Below are 16,663 nucleotides of genomic sequence, written 5' to 3' on the forward strand. Positions count from 1 at the left end.
GTCTCCCTTGTTTTTCCGAGTCCGTTAATTGGCGACAAGCTGAGAGAGTGGCATCACATCATTCGCTGTCAGGTCATGACGTCACGTTCACGTGAGGTTTCCTCTGACCCATTTCCTGTTGTTGCTAAAACTATTCATGTGTAATGATACAAATCTCTATAGGTCACTTGCCTATCCTTAGTTCTATCTTACAATTTCTGGGGTTAGTAGAAAGCTTTCATCATGGTTTTGAGTTCAAGGAATAGACTGATTTTACATAGGCAACGAGGAATGAAACTTCCAGCAGTTTGTAGCCACCGCTTCAGTCTGTAGCTCCAGTCTGTAGCAGCTATTACGACGAAACTGCTATTCATTACTAAATACACTGTTCTTCCTATAGTTACCAGCGCTCAGCTCTCTTCGGCAAACTCTCTGGAATTCTCTGACACATGATTTGAATGTCCCATATGACAACGTTAAACAATGTTGACTTTAGGTGGTAGTTTTCTGTGTTCTTTTCGTATTAATTTTGAAATTATGCTAATCACACAATGAAATATGGCAACGAAACGTCGACACGTCTTTAGTTATAATCTATATGGCCCATCTTCCCTTCCATTTGGACGGAGAGTTTGGACTTACGCTCAAACTGTGTTTTTGTATTTGTCATTATATAAAGGTTTCATTACTTAGTTAGATACTACTTTCCATGCTGTACAAGTGGCGGTGAGGATATAAGTCGCATATAACTTAAGTCCGTCGTCACATTGTCTTGCCTTTTTATTTGTGCTTGATGTTTTGTGAACGCCAACCGAGCTAGCTCCCGAATCACTCCCGAATCACTCCAACCATGGTCGGGGGAGAGTCGGGAGGCCATGTTCGGCTATGTGTAACCTAGGCTTAACAAAGTTCTTTCACAACCAAGGAATGGTAATAGCCACTGTCAGTTATTTGATTGTAAATACAGAACTTTGTTATACAAAACACAGCTTCGTTAACTTTTCTACCTGAATAAAATGCGGTTAACCATTGGTATAATATAACCAGCTGCTGCTGCGCCGCGTGCCTGCGAAGCTGGTGTGTTACGCCGAATGGCGGTTATACCGACTATATAGATACAGATACAGATGTCCTCCCGTATCATAGACAGCTAGGAATATGCATTGTATTAACATTACTGACTCTGTAGTCTAGAGTAAGTCAACAGAATGTCTGAACAAAATCTATTTCTCTATTCATCCTCAATCCATTAACCACTTCAATCTCCGACTATAGGCGATTATCAGTCACATTTAGAGAGTTACTCTGAATCATTTTTTTTCATATTTGTATTCAAACATACATGAATACATAACATACCAGCATATTTACATTACACATTTACAAACGCCTTACATTACACTTTTCTTAACGCATATCCTGTACGCCTATCTGTATCTGTATCTATATAGTCGGTATAACCGCCATTCGGCGTAACACACCAGCTTTGCAGGCACGCGGCGCAGCAGCAGCTGGTTATATTACGCCTATACAGGATACTGCATTGTACTTTAGAATTATATCATATACACTCAAGGTAAACTTTTCATATATATTTCAATGTAAAAGGAAAGATGGTATTTCATGAGGTCACATAGGTAGTTGGTTGTTAATCCACTGTCATTTGGGCATGGTATTAGGAGGCGGAGACCATCCCTCTTTTTCCACCACATGGACCTTTTTTTGCCCTCCACAAAAGAAGTCAGATACCCATTTACACCTGGGAGGAGGGAGGAAAGCCGTGCAAAGTTCTCCATGATCCAAAATGCCAGACATTAACTCCTCTAAGCTTCCTCCTCCCCAATGTTTTCGGTCTGAAATACGTCAAAGTCAAAATCAAGGCCACTATGTTTTATCTGTCCACGCATGCAATCTCACAGAAACATAGAACAGAAACAAAAGTTTAGGAAACAAAATATTCTAGCAATTACTGCGACTTGAATAATACAGAGCCTATAGTATTACAAAATACCTTTCAAGGTATCTGAGAATTAAACGCAGCTTCTAACACATTTCCCCTCTAGTTCTATCCATTGTCGATGATCGGATGAATGTCAACAACTCAGGTACGTCTTTCTAAACAATAAAAAAAAAATCCGTGAATATTTTCATCAGGTTGGTAAGTCACTGAATAAAAATACTCTTTTTACACAACCAAGAGATTTATTCCACCGACTTTTAGGTGACCATCTGTCACCTTCTTCAAGGCAGTTCTGACTGGTTTACATAGCAATGCAGCACAGGTGTTGCTGTGTGACTGGGATGGGGCCAAGGTGATAGGCAGAGAGGACAATAGACTAACACGTTGGATTAAGGAGGCTGTATGGATCAAGAAATCCACTCCAGTCATGAACCGTGATGAGGGGGGATATAGACACAGTCACGTTTGGGACAGAATCCTTAAGACATAGATGATAATCGTTGCATTGTTTTTTGATCGATAGTTGTGTATGTGTTACACGTCTGTACGTTCGGGACCGCATAGTGATGTCATACCCTGTGATTGTACATATGTAAATACTTTGCGTTTGGGAATGCATCTCATTAATATGTTTAAGCAGCAACACCTGTGCTGCATTGCTATGTGAACCAGTCAGTATAGCCGTGAAGAAGGTGACAGATGGTCACCGAAACGACGGTTGAATAAATCTCTTGGTTGTGTAAAAAGAGTCTTTTTTATTCAGTGACTTACCAACCTGATGAAACTATTCACGAAATAAAAAAAAATGTTTTCCATTATGTAATGGGACTGAACAGTGGCACCCAGACGACAATGTGTCATATCCACATGAGCCGCAGCACTCTTAGCCGGCTGAAGAGCCTTTATCAAACATGGACTTAGCTTACACACACATACACATGATAGCCATTGCCATAAACGTGGGAGGAAGGAACAAGCCCGTTGGGAACTCCAGCCCACACAAAGCGTATAGTCCTGACCTTCTACGTGCCTATATGTCAAAAAGCAATCTTCACAATGGTACTTTCGGTCCACGCTATAGACGATTGTCTACTCCAACCGGAACCCATAACACTCACCGACACGGGCCATCGAGAGTAAGAATAACTACTGACATGCTCTTTTACTTTTCCAGAATCATTGTGCTGAAAAGCTAGAAGCTAGGTCTCTCTCCCACTTCAAAACACATATAAGAGTGGTTTAGTTGTGTCAGCAATAATTCAAAATTGTCCCTTCTTCACAAATTCAAAAATCATTATCTACAGAAAAATAGCTTCATGATGTGAATAATGTTGAAATCCGTAAAGTGATAACACTGTTAAGAATTAGTAGCCATAGATTGAATATAGAAACAGGTAGATACTTTAATGTAGCTTCCGACCAAAGGTTTTGCCCATTCTGTCCAAATCGAATTGAAGATGAGTTTCACTTCATTATGGAATGCACTAAATATGATGCTTTACGCGATGAGTTATTCACCTCTCTCAATTCAAGTACCTCAGATTTTAAGACACTCAATGCCAAGGATAGATTTGACTACATACATGTATTTAGATGCAACAGCTCATACAGTGTTAAAATAGGCAAATATATGAAATATTGTTTTGTTATTAGAAAAAAAATGATACTCCAAATTAGCCCAAATTGAATCATGTAAAACCTAAGATGTTTTGTTTTGTTGTAGTGAATAATTTTATTTCATACTTATGTCTTGTTCTATATTTACTGATGTTGCCATACTTTGTACCTGCTACAATAGTCGCGCAATAAAGTTCTTCTATATTCCTCAAGGGTAGCTTTTCATTTATCAGCTAATGAAGGCCAACTGGGTCACGTGAATTAGCAGTAGGATTCTAAATCATAGTATTGTTTCTAGCTCTAGTTATTTTTCTTTAGGGCAACTTCGTGCATATTGAACATCATTATACTACGTATATTATCTTATCTTATAAAGTATTTGCTATCCTTGCTAAAGGCTGAAATATTACAGTAATATTACGTAAGTGCACTTTTTAGACAACATAAAATCTACCATACTTGTTGATTGTGTATCTTTTATTCGACAACCGTTCGATCAAAGAGGAATGATCTTTATATGACTTAACAGATAACAACAACCCGCATATAACTTTTCATCATGATTTGATACAAACATCAGTCAAAAATACGATAAAATGTACTTTTCAAATACAACATTGGCAGTCTCCTTGTCTTAGGAGGATTCTAGGCTCTACCAGACTCCGCGGGTCGCTGGGGAAATGGAAGAAATTGGACAAATAGAGTCAATTGTATGAAGGGAGTCGGCTACGGAGAGAGGGTCAAATATGTAACCCTGCGAATGTTACCCTCCATGGACAAACCCCAGCAAATGTTCTCCTCGTAGCCGGCGCGGTTAGTCTGGTATAGACTAGGAGGATTCAGTTATGGATATAATTTGTCATTAGCAACCGTCTCGTCTGATAGTCTTGCAGAGAGATCTCCTGGGATGTGAAACACCCTGAGGATTTGTGTAACAATTTCACTTGTAACAGGCTACATGAAATCTTCGCATTCTAGCGAAGGCTTTACTCGTGGAGAAATACACATATACAACAGATGTGTGTAGATTACAGTTGTTTCATTTACAGTGAGAAGCAACTGTGGGAAAAATGAAACGAACGTTCGAGTACACATGCTAGCCAGTTACTAGCTACACTAATAGCAGTAACAGTATACACAGCTGCAACAGCACTTCCAATCAGTAGGTGGCGTTGATGCACCATGGAACTCTTGTTTATGTGATAAAACAACCATTTGAATGTAGGAACTATATGATATATATACTTAGATACTGATCTATCGGATTTTTTTCACCAATGCAGTATTTTTCTCACATTTCTTAATATGTCGTTAGCCTCATAGATTACTTTGTAAAAAAATTGAAGTTATTCATATAAAAAACACAGCCCTTTATTAATTATTTCCTTCTTGCCTTTGATTGATTCATGCATCAAATTGATTATTGTTTATCATACTTTACCTATCTAATTAGTTAGGTTGTCGTAATTATCGGAGCCCTTTCTATGTCCTATTTCTGAATTTATTAGAAGTTATTTGTTGCTCGTAATTTATTGGGGTTCAATGCCTATGATTGAACTTGTGAAAAAAAAAAATTTTTCCTATTTTTTTCTTATTTTTCTTGTTTTCTTATGTTGAGAAAGATTTCCTTATACAAAGGAAAAACATGAAAATTGAAGAAGCCTTCTCGGAAAACTTGTCAATGTCTATTCTCACACAAATAATCTAATTCTTTTTTGCTCTGAATTGAAGAAGATATTTCAAGCATGCTGTTTCTCAATAAGAATTTTCTAGAAAAATAAGAAAAAATTGCTTTCTCTGCCTTAATATAAGATTTGATTTTGTTTGGTCAAATTTGGTACTCTTACAAGTTATAAGTTATTTTTTATTTTGAAAATTTTATTCTACTAGAATAATTTTCTTGAACTTTCTTGGTTTAAGTTAACTTAAGAAAAAAATTCTTAGATGCAATTCTTGTTTGTGCTTAAAACAGGGATTCTTGTTTGTGCTTTAAACAGGGATTCTTGTGTACAGAATAATATTATTGCTGACATTGAAATTTTCTTTGTAGAAGGAAAAACAAGAAAATTAAGAAAAACGATTTTTGGTAGTGATCATAAGACAATATATGGTCATGACATAGATGGGGAATATCACTGTATTCTAAACATTAGCTGTATTCTTAGGAAATAATCTAACTGCGAACCTATGCAGTCAATAATTAAATTCAAACACAAAGTGTTCAATTTAACTTGGTTTATTCCAATACATAGACATATTTCAATGCTTTAGAATATACATTAGTAACATGGTTCTGTACATACCACAATACATATAACAAGGCGCCATTTACAAAATATTCAGAGTACATTGTTGTACATACAAAACAGCTTGAAAGCTGCCGTTTTTACCATATTAAATAAAATTCATAACTGTTAAACCATCAAACCATCTTTCTGACGGAAAGTATATAAAGCATGGAATATATATTAGTCAACTTTCAGCTTTCGTGTTTACCTGATATCAACCAACAAACATTCATAATCTTGTGACAACAAAAATTCAACTACATTATTTTGATGTAGATACTACATGTGTTACACAGCACGCAGATGAAACTTGTAAAACAATGTCGTAATTATAATAAAAGTTAAACACTTTGATGAAGATGATATTGGTTTCCATCATGTCATATATATACATGATATACTAACACTGGGTTCTGACCATTTTCTCTTCAAACCTTTAGTTATCATTAATAACTTAAAAGTCATTAAATAACAATACGTTTTCAAGTACAATTATTTACTCTATCACGTAGTGAATATAATCCTTATACATTAAAGATCGACATAATTAAATAGAGTCCTTGGTGGTAAATATTTACTGTACATATCTGAATAAAGGGATGCCCACATAGCTCAACTTGTACCAGTCTCACTGTTGCGCAGTTCTAACTAGTTGGTAACTGGGACACCCCGGTTCAAATCCTGAGAAGGTCATCTCGGTTGGGGCTGCACCCGTCTTTTGGAAGGGACCTAAAATGGGGGTCCCGTGTTCGAGGTAAAGGGAAGGGCTACCCCCTTCAAAATATTCCCTGCTACAGAAACAGCAAAGGAAATTCGAGCCACTACACGGTAAACAAAAATAATATCCGTATGGGATTTGACAGCTCATGATCACAGTCGTTTGATAACAACCTATTCCAATTATGAATATGATTATCTTACAGTTGTAGAGTAATATTACATAAAGAACAAAAACCGTTAAACACAAGATATTTGTTACCAACTGCTCAAAGGACTTATTTGGCAAACTTTAATCATGGTGAAATGTTTAAAAGCTCCCCAGAACTAGAACTAACATGGCGGATATTTGGCAAATAAAATTTCACACGGCTGCGGATGGAGATGCATCGCCGGGATGGGCTCGGCTGTTGGGGCTGTCTTCCCGGGGGGCAGGTAGATCCGGTAGTTTTGTACGATGGCCGCGATGTACATGAACATCATACTCTCTGCGATGGCCTGTCCTATGCACGACCGCTTTCCTGTGGGGAAATGAATACACTGTTTTGAGATAATGGTGAACAAAGTTCTTTACACACAATCTAGAGATATTTACCTTTCAACGCTACGGTAGTCCTTTTCTATCTTTTTTGCAGGACAAATCTGACACAGTTCTACCTCCAACTGCTAGGGGGCGCTGCAGTACAAAGGATGCGGTTCCAAATGTAACTATGCTTGTATCACCCTTTTCATAAAACCAAATGGTTGATAAACCGAGAAGATTATTAATTCTATCAATATAGCCTGATGAAACTCTTCACGAATACCGTGAGAGAAGTTTTATTCTGTTATCTAAACCCTTTTCGGTCCATGAACAATGTCTTAACACTTAAATGTCATGCCAGAAATTACCATTTCGTTGGTAAGAGAAAGCATCACATTGAAATAGAAATATAATGACTTTTTAAAGTGATGATTTCATGCAGTAGAATGTAAGGTGAGTATAGTTGCCCACCTGTGGAAAACGGGAGCCATTCCCTGGGCAGGACGCACTCTCCGTCGTCGTTCAGGAACCTTTCCGGCTTGAACGTCCGCGGGTCCTCCCACACATCCGGGTCATTCGTCACAGACCACAGGTTCGTCATGACCATCGTGCCTTTCGGTATCCGGTGACCGTCGATGATGACGTCATCAGCGGCCTCTCTTGGGATGGACAGCGGAGTGACGCAGGAGATGCGCAGCAGCTCGAAGATGGCGGCCTTGGTGTAAGGGAGGTTGTCCTTGTCTTTCAGCGAAGGGAGACGATCGGTCCCGACGACTGACACCACCTCTTCGTGCATCTTCGCCTGCTCTCTCGGTGAGATCGTCAGGAGAAGCATGGCCCACTGCATGGTGAGTCTCGTCGTGGTTGTCCCTGCGATGTAGTTGTCCATGATCATGTGACAGAAATCTTCGTCGCTCATGAACCAAGCCTGGCCACGAGTGGTCTCCACGAAGTAGCAGTCCAAGATGTCGGCCGGCTTGAAGTCGTCGAGGGTCGGGTCTTTCTGAAGTATCTCTGTGAAGACTTGTCGTCGAGACTTGACGATGTCGCGGATGATGCCGAGGAAGTTGTCCCCGTCTTCGAGGAACTGGTTGAGGCCGGGTAGCCCGCGGGGGAACTTGAGGAGGACGGGGAAGGCTTGCGTCATCAGCCCCACGCCGGTGGAGGAGAAGCGGAAGACTCCCTCGAGGCAAGACACGAGGCGGTGGAACTTCGGGTCGTTGTGGTTGAACCTATGGAAAGGACATTGTCATTTGGTTAGATAAATAAACTTTGAAAAGCAATACTGTGTTCACATATCAACTCTCTTGCTAGTATGCTTATTCTATTATTTGTAACAGAAATATATCTTACTTTCTATCATATAAGTAGGAATGCAATAAGAATGGCAAACTCCTGTTAACCTTAAAGTACTTTTCCTTTTATTTTGATAATTTTTCATCTCGTATTTGTACTTGTATTGAGGCACCAAGTGTATGATGCTGTAAAATGGCCACCAGTGTGTCCTTTTTGTATTGCCAGATACCATCTGCTTATTGTTGTCCCCTCTTGTAACCCATCGGATAATCTTTGACAAACATCAGCTATATAATGCCTCTGTGACATGTTAGTGGGATATAGCCGGTCTAGTCCTAGCCGGGCGCTTAAGTCGGGGGGACACCAGCTTTCACGATCACAGTCGACATATGCATCTCATAGCCCCACCCAAAAGTGCACAAAAATCTCCCGTAGACTACCCGGCTGGGTATCGGATCGTAGCTGTTGAGGGGTCCCCTGAAAGTGCGACATTGAACGACATGGAGCGAAATGTATTTGCTTCCTGTTCCGGTCTACTGTGAATGTTACAACGTTCCTTATATTTCGCTATCTACTGGTATTACATTTCATAATGTTGCATATGTTTTATTCCGTTCCATTTCGTTCCATTTCGTTCCATTTCGTTCCATTTCGTTTAATTTCGTTCCATTTCGTTCCATTTCGTTCCATTTCGTCCATTTCGCACTTTCGGAAGACCGCTGATGAATGTAGTATAAGTTACTATAACAGAACTCGTATACCCTCACCTGTTACCGAATGAGAAAACCGCGATAGCGTTGACAACACTCCGGTTGATGACGTCATACACCTCTCCACATTCGCCCTGCACCTGCTTCAGTGACGTCATCAGGGCCTCCACCTCCGTATGGAGACAGTTCTCGATGTTGTGTGTGTTGAGACCCAGGGTGCGGAAAGACCTCATCAGGAACTGCCGCTGCCTCTGGACGAAGTCTGTACTCGGACCGGCAATGATTCCTGGGGAGGGAACAAAAATATGTCGACCTTGATTAGCATAAGTGTACAAAATATATATAAACTAAGCAATGGAATCTGTTGTTGGATTACGTATAGTCAGTGAGTGTGTGTCTGTGTGTGTGTGTTCGTGTGTGTGTGTGTGTATGTGTGTGTGTGTGTGTGTGAATGTGTGTGTGTGTGATTGTATGTGTGTGTGCATGTGTATATGTGCGTTTTTGCTTGTTATTGTGTTTGTGTATGTTAGTTTGTATGTGTGTGTGTGCATGTGAGTCTGTATGTATGTGAATGGGTGAGTGAGTGAATGTGTGTGTGTGTGTGTGTGTGTGTGTGTGTGTGTGTGCGCGCGCGCGCGCGCACGCATTACGCCTGAACATAGATATCAAAAATTCGTGACATTAAGGAAAGAAATAAGTCATAAGGTGGCTTCCATTCATAAACGGCAAGATGCTCATTCCGCGTTATTGAAATATCTTATATGTAAGAGAGTAGCACAGAAATAGACTTCAAGTGAAGTGCAATTACCTACACGATTTTTTGTAACCTTCAAGTCCAAGGATATGCCTTTGTTTTTCGTGCATTGATTACTCTTAAGTTTGTAACGGATGTTCACATGTGTGATATCGATCCGCGGTGACGTCACAAACCGTTAGGAGTATCAACAGCGAGGGGAGAAGTGATACATATTTGCCAAACTTTGAAGGTGACGTCAAACTTTTGGCTTCGGACGAGACGACAATTTCCCAGAACCCTACTGTGGGCTACCCCACAAAAGTACAAGTCCTGTTGGAAGTATCTAGTCCTTCCTTGGTGAAAAGAATAATCACAAATGTATATATTTAACAGATTTTAAATTGTCCGTTCAAAAGTAAGCATCATAGTATCGCAAAATGATGATATATCTGGCAGGTGCCGTGGGATAGGCCTGACTGATGCCAGACTATTTCCAGGGCCAACAAAGGCCAGCTCTTCGGCCGCAGGGCCAACATGCCCCCGATGAAATTTTACACGGGCCCCCACAAATTTCGATCATGAGACTGGAAAACGCAGACTATGTCGCAACCTTTGGGAATGGGACATATGTTTCTCTCCCGCCGAAGGGTATAGAAAGGGATCGGTACCGCCTTGCGCGGGGGTTGCCATCCAGGCAACAACGGGTTACGTATAGGAGTAAACATGGCATGGGACTCAGACCAACTGTTCGAGAGATATCATATAAACTGTATACGCCTACGCATGTCCAATCTTTCACGTCCCTGTTCTTTAGAACGGTTCTACGATATGAAAACGGGGTTACTGGACACAACGGGATAAACAAACGGTGGGACACGGCAGCTGTGCAGTAGGATGACGTCAACTGTTGACGCCACGAAATATCAAGAATCACTAGCAACAACAGTGAACAAACACCACAGGAAACGTATAGATATGTAAGATTACGTACGGAGTAGACTTCTTCATCACTTTAAAGAAGACCAATTATTCGAACCGCCTACGTGTACCTCAACCCTAACTCAGTGTGGAGGTATTTAAGTAAAGCGCCTACCATCTTAAGTGTGTTTACTCTCCCCTTAAGTACGTTTACTCACCCTATTGAAAACATGTCACTTCACACAGGATTATTTACATAGGTTTTTAGGGGCTTTTAATTGGTTTTCTCAATGAAGGGTTTTGTCCATCTCAACATTTCTGCGCTAGGATAAGTGTTGCAGCTTCTTTTTGCAGCACTAGTGTTGATTCATAGTCTCATCTCCCAGCCCGTAGTACATATTCGTCCGGCCTTGACAAAACGTAACGAAGGCCATAGTGGGCTACAACGGGATGAAGAGTTAGGCAAAACGTCAACTCACCAACGGTCACCGAAGTTGCAAATCCACATGTTACCATCTTAGTAGATTTTCGATGATGAAGCCTTGACAAAACATAACGAAGGCCATAGTGTGATACAAACCAACTCACCGACGGTCACCGTAGTATCCAATACACTTTACAGTCCTAGTAGAATTTGTATATTCCCAATTGTGATGCATTGGCATAGCGTTAAGCCCCTGTCACACTTGTGCGTATATACAAGTCCGCATGGTTTGCGTATGAACATGTTTTTGGTTCAAGTTAAGTTTGCAGCCGAATAAGGCTCGATCACTAGGCCGCACAACGGTGGGTCAAAGTAGAAAACATCTTCTTCCCCGCAAACCTTACTTAAACAACAAAAAATGTTAATGCGCAACTCACGCGGGCTTGTATATACACACAAGTGTGACAGGGCCCTACCGAAGGCCATAGTGGCCAGCAAAGGCTTGTCGAGTTAGGTAAAACGACAACTAACCAACGGTCACCATACATGTAGTATCAAATCCACTTTTCAATGCTAGCATACTTATATACCATCGATGGTGAAGCCTTGACAGAGCGTAACGAATACCACATTGGGAAACAAAGTCTTACTGAGTTAGTCAAAACGACAACTCACCAATAGCGTCTATGGTTTCAAACCCTCATTACAATGCTAGTAGATTATATACAATGTATATTGTCGAAGCGTCAGCCTCGACCGTACTTATTTAGTAGTCTCTTCAGCCAAATAAAGGCTGATTTCCAAGAAAGCCCAGATGGGTACAGATAATGAATAAATGTAATAACATAGAATAATGATTGAACGCATAAGAATACATATAGGAACAAAATCAATTTGTCAAACAATAACACTGAAATGATCAAACAAAACATAGAAATGATATTGTACTTATCGTTACGAAGGCCACAGTGTTGCCGAGTTAGGCAAAATGACAATTGTCGCCATGGTTTAAAACCTACATTACAAATGCTAGTGGAGATACTAAACAGTTACAATAACTACCAGTAAAGCATATAGCCCTATGGGGAAGTGAAGAAAAAGAAGGTGTCATTATCTCAGGAATCAAAACATCAGACTACAAAAACTGATATTTACCAGTTATGTCAACTGTCAGCAGATTCATTCCTGGCAAATTCTATACGGCTATTCTCCAGATACCCCCTTCCCTAAGTAAAGACCTTGGATAGGTCCTGCAGGCTTCAGACACCCAGTTAAAGACCATCTCACTATATCAGGGGGGTGCCAAAACCCACAAGGTAGAGAAAGACCCTTTTTTTATAACTAATTCAGCAAATACAGAGTCTATCCTACCACAGCCACTCCTATACTGCCCAGATTTTAAAAAAGAATCCCACCACAAAAGGATTTTCAATGGTTTAAACCCTAGTTTTTACTTGAGGTCGCTCACCGTGGGGTCTAGGCGCAGGCGCTGACTGTTTAGTCTTCCCTAGTAGACTTTATATACATCGATGGTTCGACCTTGACAGACTGGGAGTAACTGGTGAAAGGCACAGAGTTAGGCAAAATGACAATTAAGCAACCACCACCCTTGTCACTACAATACCGAATCTACACCACAATCCTAGGTTTAAACATAACAAATATAATTCTAGTAATGTCTTCTAATCATATGCTTTCATATCCCAATTTTTTACCATAATCGTTAAGGTTATCGATAAAAAAATACTCCTCAACGTATATGTTGATTCGACCTTGACAGAATGTCAAAATCTTGGTCATTTTTGTGTAGTTAGGCATCCCCTCACCTTACACCATGTAACAGAAATAAGTACTATATTTCAGTAGGCTAAATTCGATCCCTAAATATGATAATCAACGTTTTCCAAAACCTGGAAAACAACCGACTGTTAGAATATCCCTGCGGTAACATGGCAGTTGGCATGCGCGAGTGCTTTACTAGTGAGAGAAGACCGGATGGCAAAATGCATTTCTGGAAAGCTTGTCTGGGTATGACGTCGTCAGGAAATACCGGAAGAAATAATAACCGGAAGAAATAATAACCGGATACACATGTGTATCATTAAGAACGCTTTCCAGCACAATATATAATCAACATTGATTGAAATACCTGGGAAGAGCGGAAGAGGTCCATGCCAACAAAATACGTCAATTCTTCACATCCAGAAGAATCGTCAATAATTCTATTGGTGATCAATTCGAACGTGATTACAGACGTCACTGTGGTGAACTCCAAGCAGATACCTTAACGTTGTTTCTAATCATCACTACTTACTATAGGGTGAAGGACTTTTAGAAAATCCGGCCGGTCGAAAAAAATCCCTAGGTTCCACCCAAATATCTGTTTGGATAGTATTTAGTGGCAAAGTATTATAATCATACAACTTATGTTTCAATCTCAATAATAACATATCGATTAAAATGATTTTAAACAAAATCTTTGCTATGTAAAACAGACACGTAGTTGCTGCTCAATAGATTTTAATCTCAAGATCAGGAGAACCGATATATAGATTTATCGACACACAGTCTCTAAAACCCTGAATCAAAATATTTTGCTTGTATTGAATAGTTATTGTCTTAAAATAGTTTATGTTTTCCTTAGATTTAAACAGTTACATGCCGCATTCATGTTGTGCGAATGGTGTATTGTACTGCGTTGCTCTACCACTGAACGAATGGATCACGAAGGCCTAGCTAACAGTAGATCAAGATAAAAATCAAGCCCGAACTCCTTACCCTATCCAAGAAATATTTTAGGACGTACCACCATGAGCAGACACAATACTCTGTACGCCTGATTACATATTGTTACATTTCTTGTGAGAAGAAAGAATCGTTGAAAAGAGTTTGTCGCACTCGATAAAAGGTTGACCACAGAAAATCAACTTCAAAATCTTTTAATAACATCATTTTACGGTGAATGAACATTTACAGTACTATATGAACATTTTTGAATTTGTATTCATGTTTTATATTGATTTGCTACAAACTTGTTAGACTCTACCAGGCTCCGCGGATCGCTGGGAAAATAGTACAGATTGGCCAAATAGAGGACCCTCTATCTTTAGCCGACTACTCTTAGCATACTATTTATTCTATTTGGCCAATTTCTACTTTTTTTCCCAGCGATCCGCGGAGCCTGGTAGAGGCTACAAACTTTTTTACGTCTCTAAAAATCCCAGGCTTGGCTAGTTTGTAAAAACGGAAGAAATGGAACAAGCAGAATTGTAAGGATGTAGGCAATTAGTTATGGATAACTTTATGCCATGCGTACACTCACGCCATATTTTCAGAAAAGACGCTGTAGCCGTGCATAGTTTCCGTTTAGGAGTTTATTCGAGCCCGCGGAATTGTAAGGATGTGTTTCTTACCTCGTCCTTTGTGGACCATGTTGACTAGCTCGAACCCCGGTCTATCGGAGAAGACGCTAGCCCGCTTGATCAACGCCTGGTGGATGGCTCTCTGTCCGTTCAGGACCACGGCGAGTTTAGGCCCGAGACGGACGCTCATGATGTCACCGTAAGCCTTCGACATAGTCATCAGGGTCTCGTGCGGAGCCAGCCCGAGGAACGGGATGGCACCGAGCCCGGGGATCCCCCACGGGCCCGGCGGCAGGTTGGGTGGGTTCACCCGCCGCCACAGCAGGTACGCCGCCAGGAGACCTAACAGGAGGGCGAGGAACGTCTGGACGTTCTCGGTCGGGGAGGCCACAGCCGCCGCCGTCGTGTCGAGGGTCGCTTCGGTCATGTCGATGCGTCGAAGGCTCGAGGTATGAATGGCTCAAGGGACAAGAACACGCCGCTTTATATACACTTGCGCAACAGGTTTTGTTAGTCCACCCCCCAGTCAGCTGTTGGTGTTTATATGACAGCATTAGGGATGAAAGTGGGGGGTGACTCGTCGGTAATCGGAACAGCGTGTCTGTGTGAATGCCTTACGTTCACATCCTTGACCTTGGGGACAAAAGATGACGAGGGTTCCTACAACGAGAACCCCATGTGGGAAGGGGCGGGGACTTACTTTGACTGATTGATTGACAGGTGCGTCAGACGACCTTCGTTGCCATTGGTGCAAGACTTACATGTGCAACTGATGCTAAGTCGAACTTCATCAAAAATGAAGAGCCTTCATTGGATTGTAAGGTTTTTTAATCAAATAACATATTCTACTTTTATATTCTCGCTGTGCCATTAGAAGTGCCGCCCCCCCCCCTCCTCTCTGACCCCTACTCGATCTGTAGTAGGCGGTTTGAGGTATTACATTATTCAAATTATTTTGGACTCTCAAAATGATTTCTTAAAATGGAACCTACCCACTGTCTATGTAAGGTATTATAAAGGGGTAGAAAACCTCGATAGTACTGTAAATGCAGAAATGTTCGCGGTGCTTTTATGTTCGCGGTTTTTGCGGTGAACTTTCAGCGCCAACTTAAAGCCCCCGCGAAGCTTTTGCCCACCTATGACCGTAGCACTACTATTGTTTCAAACGCGAGCTTATAACCCCCGCGAATTGGAAGGAAGTACGCCGATTTGATGAAGACAAGAGGCTATATGAAAACGCCATTTTGTGGTCCCAGGCTAATAAGATACAAGATTTTCTTACCTCTAGCCTGGGGCTTAGATGGTCTAAAATTAGCACAGTTGTCTGCGGACAGGTACACCATATTGTTGTGTTACTATTTTTACACACCGTGTCACTATAAATCATTCCGCATGACTGCACAGTTAGGCCATCCTTAAGAATATGTCAACGACCCCGTGGTAGACTGTCTTGGTGATGTTGGTTCTAAATCAAAAGTTATCAACTGACGATACCATAGTCTAATGACTTATGAACTTCAGCTATGAAATACTGTAAATGCTTTTAAGTTCGCGTGGTTTTTATTTAGCGCTAAGGCGAAAATGGAGTGTTCACGGTGGTTTTAAGTTTGCGGCAGTGCTATAGTCACACACTGCTACAGTATTGGACAAAAATGTTCGCGGTGGTTTTAAGTTCGCGGTGAAATGGTCGCCGCGAAAACCGCGAACATAAAGCCACCGTGAACTTAAAGTGAATTACAGTACCTTTATACACCTATGAAGGTCAGCCATCCACGTACAGAATACATCATAAAGAAAATAAATGAAATGAAATACATAACTCAATTATAAGTATCCAGCCCTAGGTTATTTGATATACTTTACACAAAAATGAATACAAACGTTATAATAATAATTTGCGGTTCTTGGTGGCTATTGTGCTAGATGTTGGCACATCGGCAACGAAATCCGTAGTGCGTTTTTGCCACACATTTTGACAGACTAGCCGAAGAGGTTCGGTGGGTCACTCCACCGTCATGGTAGGAATATCGTGTAAAGTGCCTTTCCCAAGGATACAACGTCGGGGCATGTTGAGGATCGAACCCGGGTCCTATTGGTTCTGAGTCCAACGCTCTAACCGTTGCGCCGCACCGA

General features: G+C 40.8%; 1 protein-coding gene across 1 annotated transcript; it reads right to left on the reverse strand.

Annotated features, from left to right (window-relative positions):
* Positions 1-5,776: 5,776 nt before the first annotated feature.
* Positions 5,777-15,162, reverse strand: LOC136446099 (cytochrome P450 2U1-like). Its single transcript, XM_066444374.1, has 4 exons — positions 14,582-15,162; positions 9,148-9,376; positions 7,556-8,316; positions 5,777-7,082 (listed from the first exon to the last, which is right to left on the reverse strand). Exons 1-4 carry the CDS (start codon positions 14,955-14,957, stop codon positions 6,895-6,897), a joined length of 1,554 nt encoding a protein of 517 aa, XP_066300471.1. The 5' UTR covers positions 14,958-15,162; the 3' UTR covers positions 5,777-6,894.
* Positions 15,163-16,663: the final 1,501 nt, after the last annotated feature.

Source organism: Branchiostoma lanceolatum, chromosome 12 (genome assembly GCF_035083965.1).
Source record: "Branchiostoma lanceolatum isolate klBraLanc5 chromosome 12, klBraLanc5.hap2, whole genome shotgun sequence".
Taxonomy (NCBI): domain Eukaryota; kingdom Metazoa; phylum Chordata; class Leptocardii; order Amphioxiformes; family Branchiostomatidae; genus Branchiostoma; species Branchiostoma lanceolatum.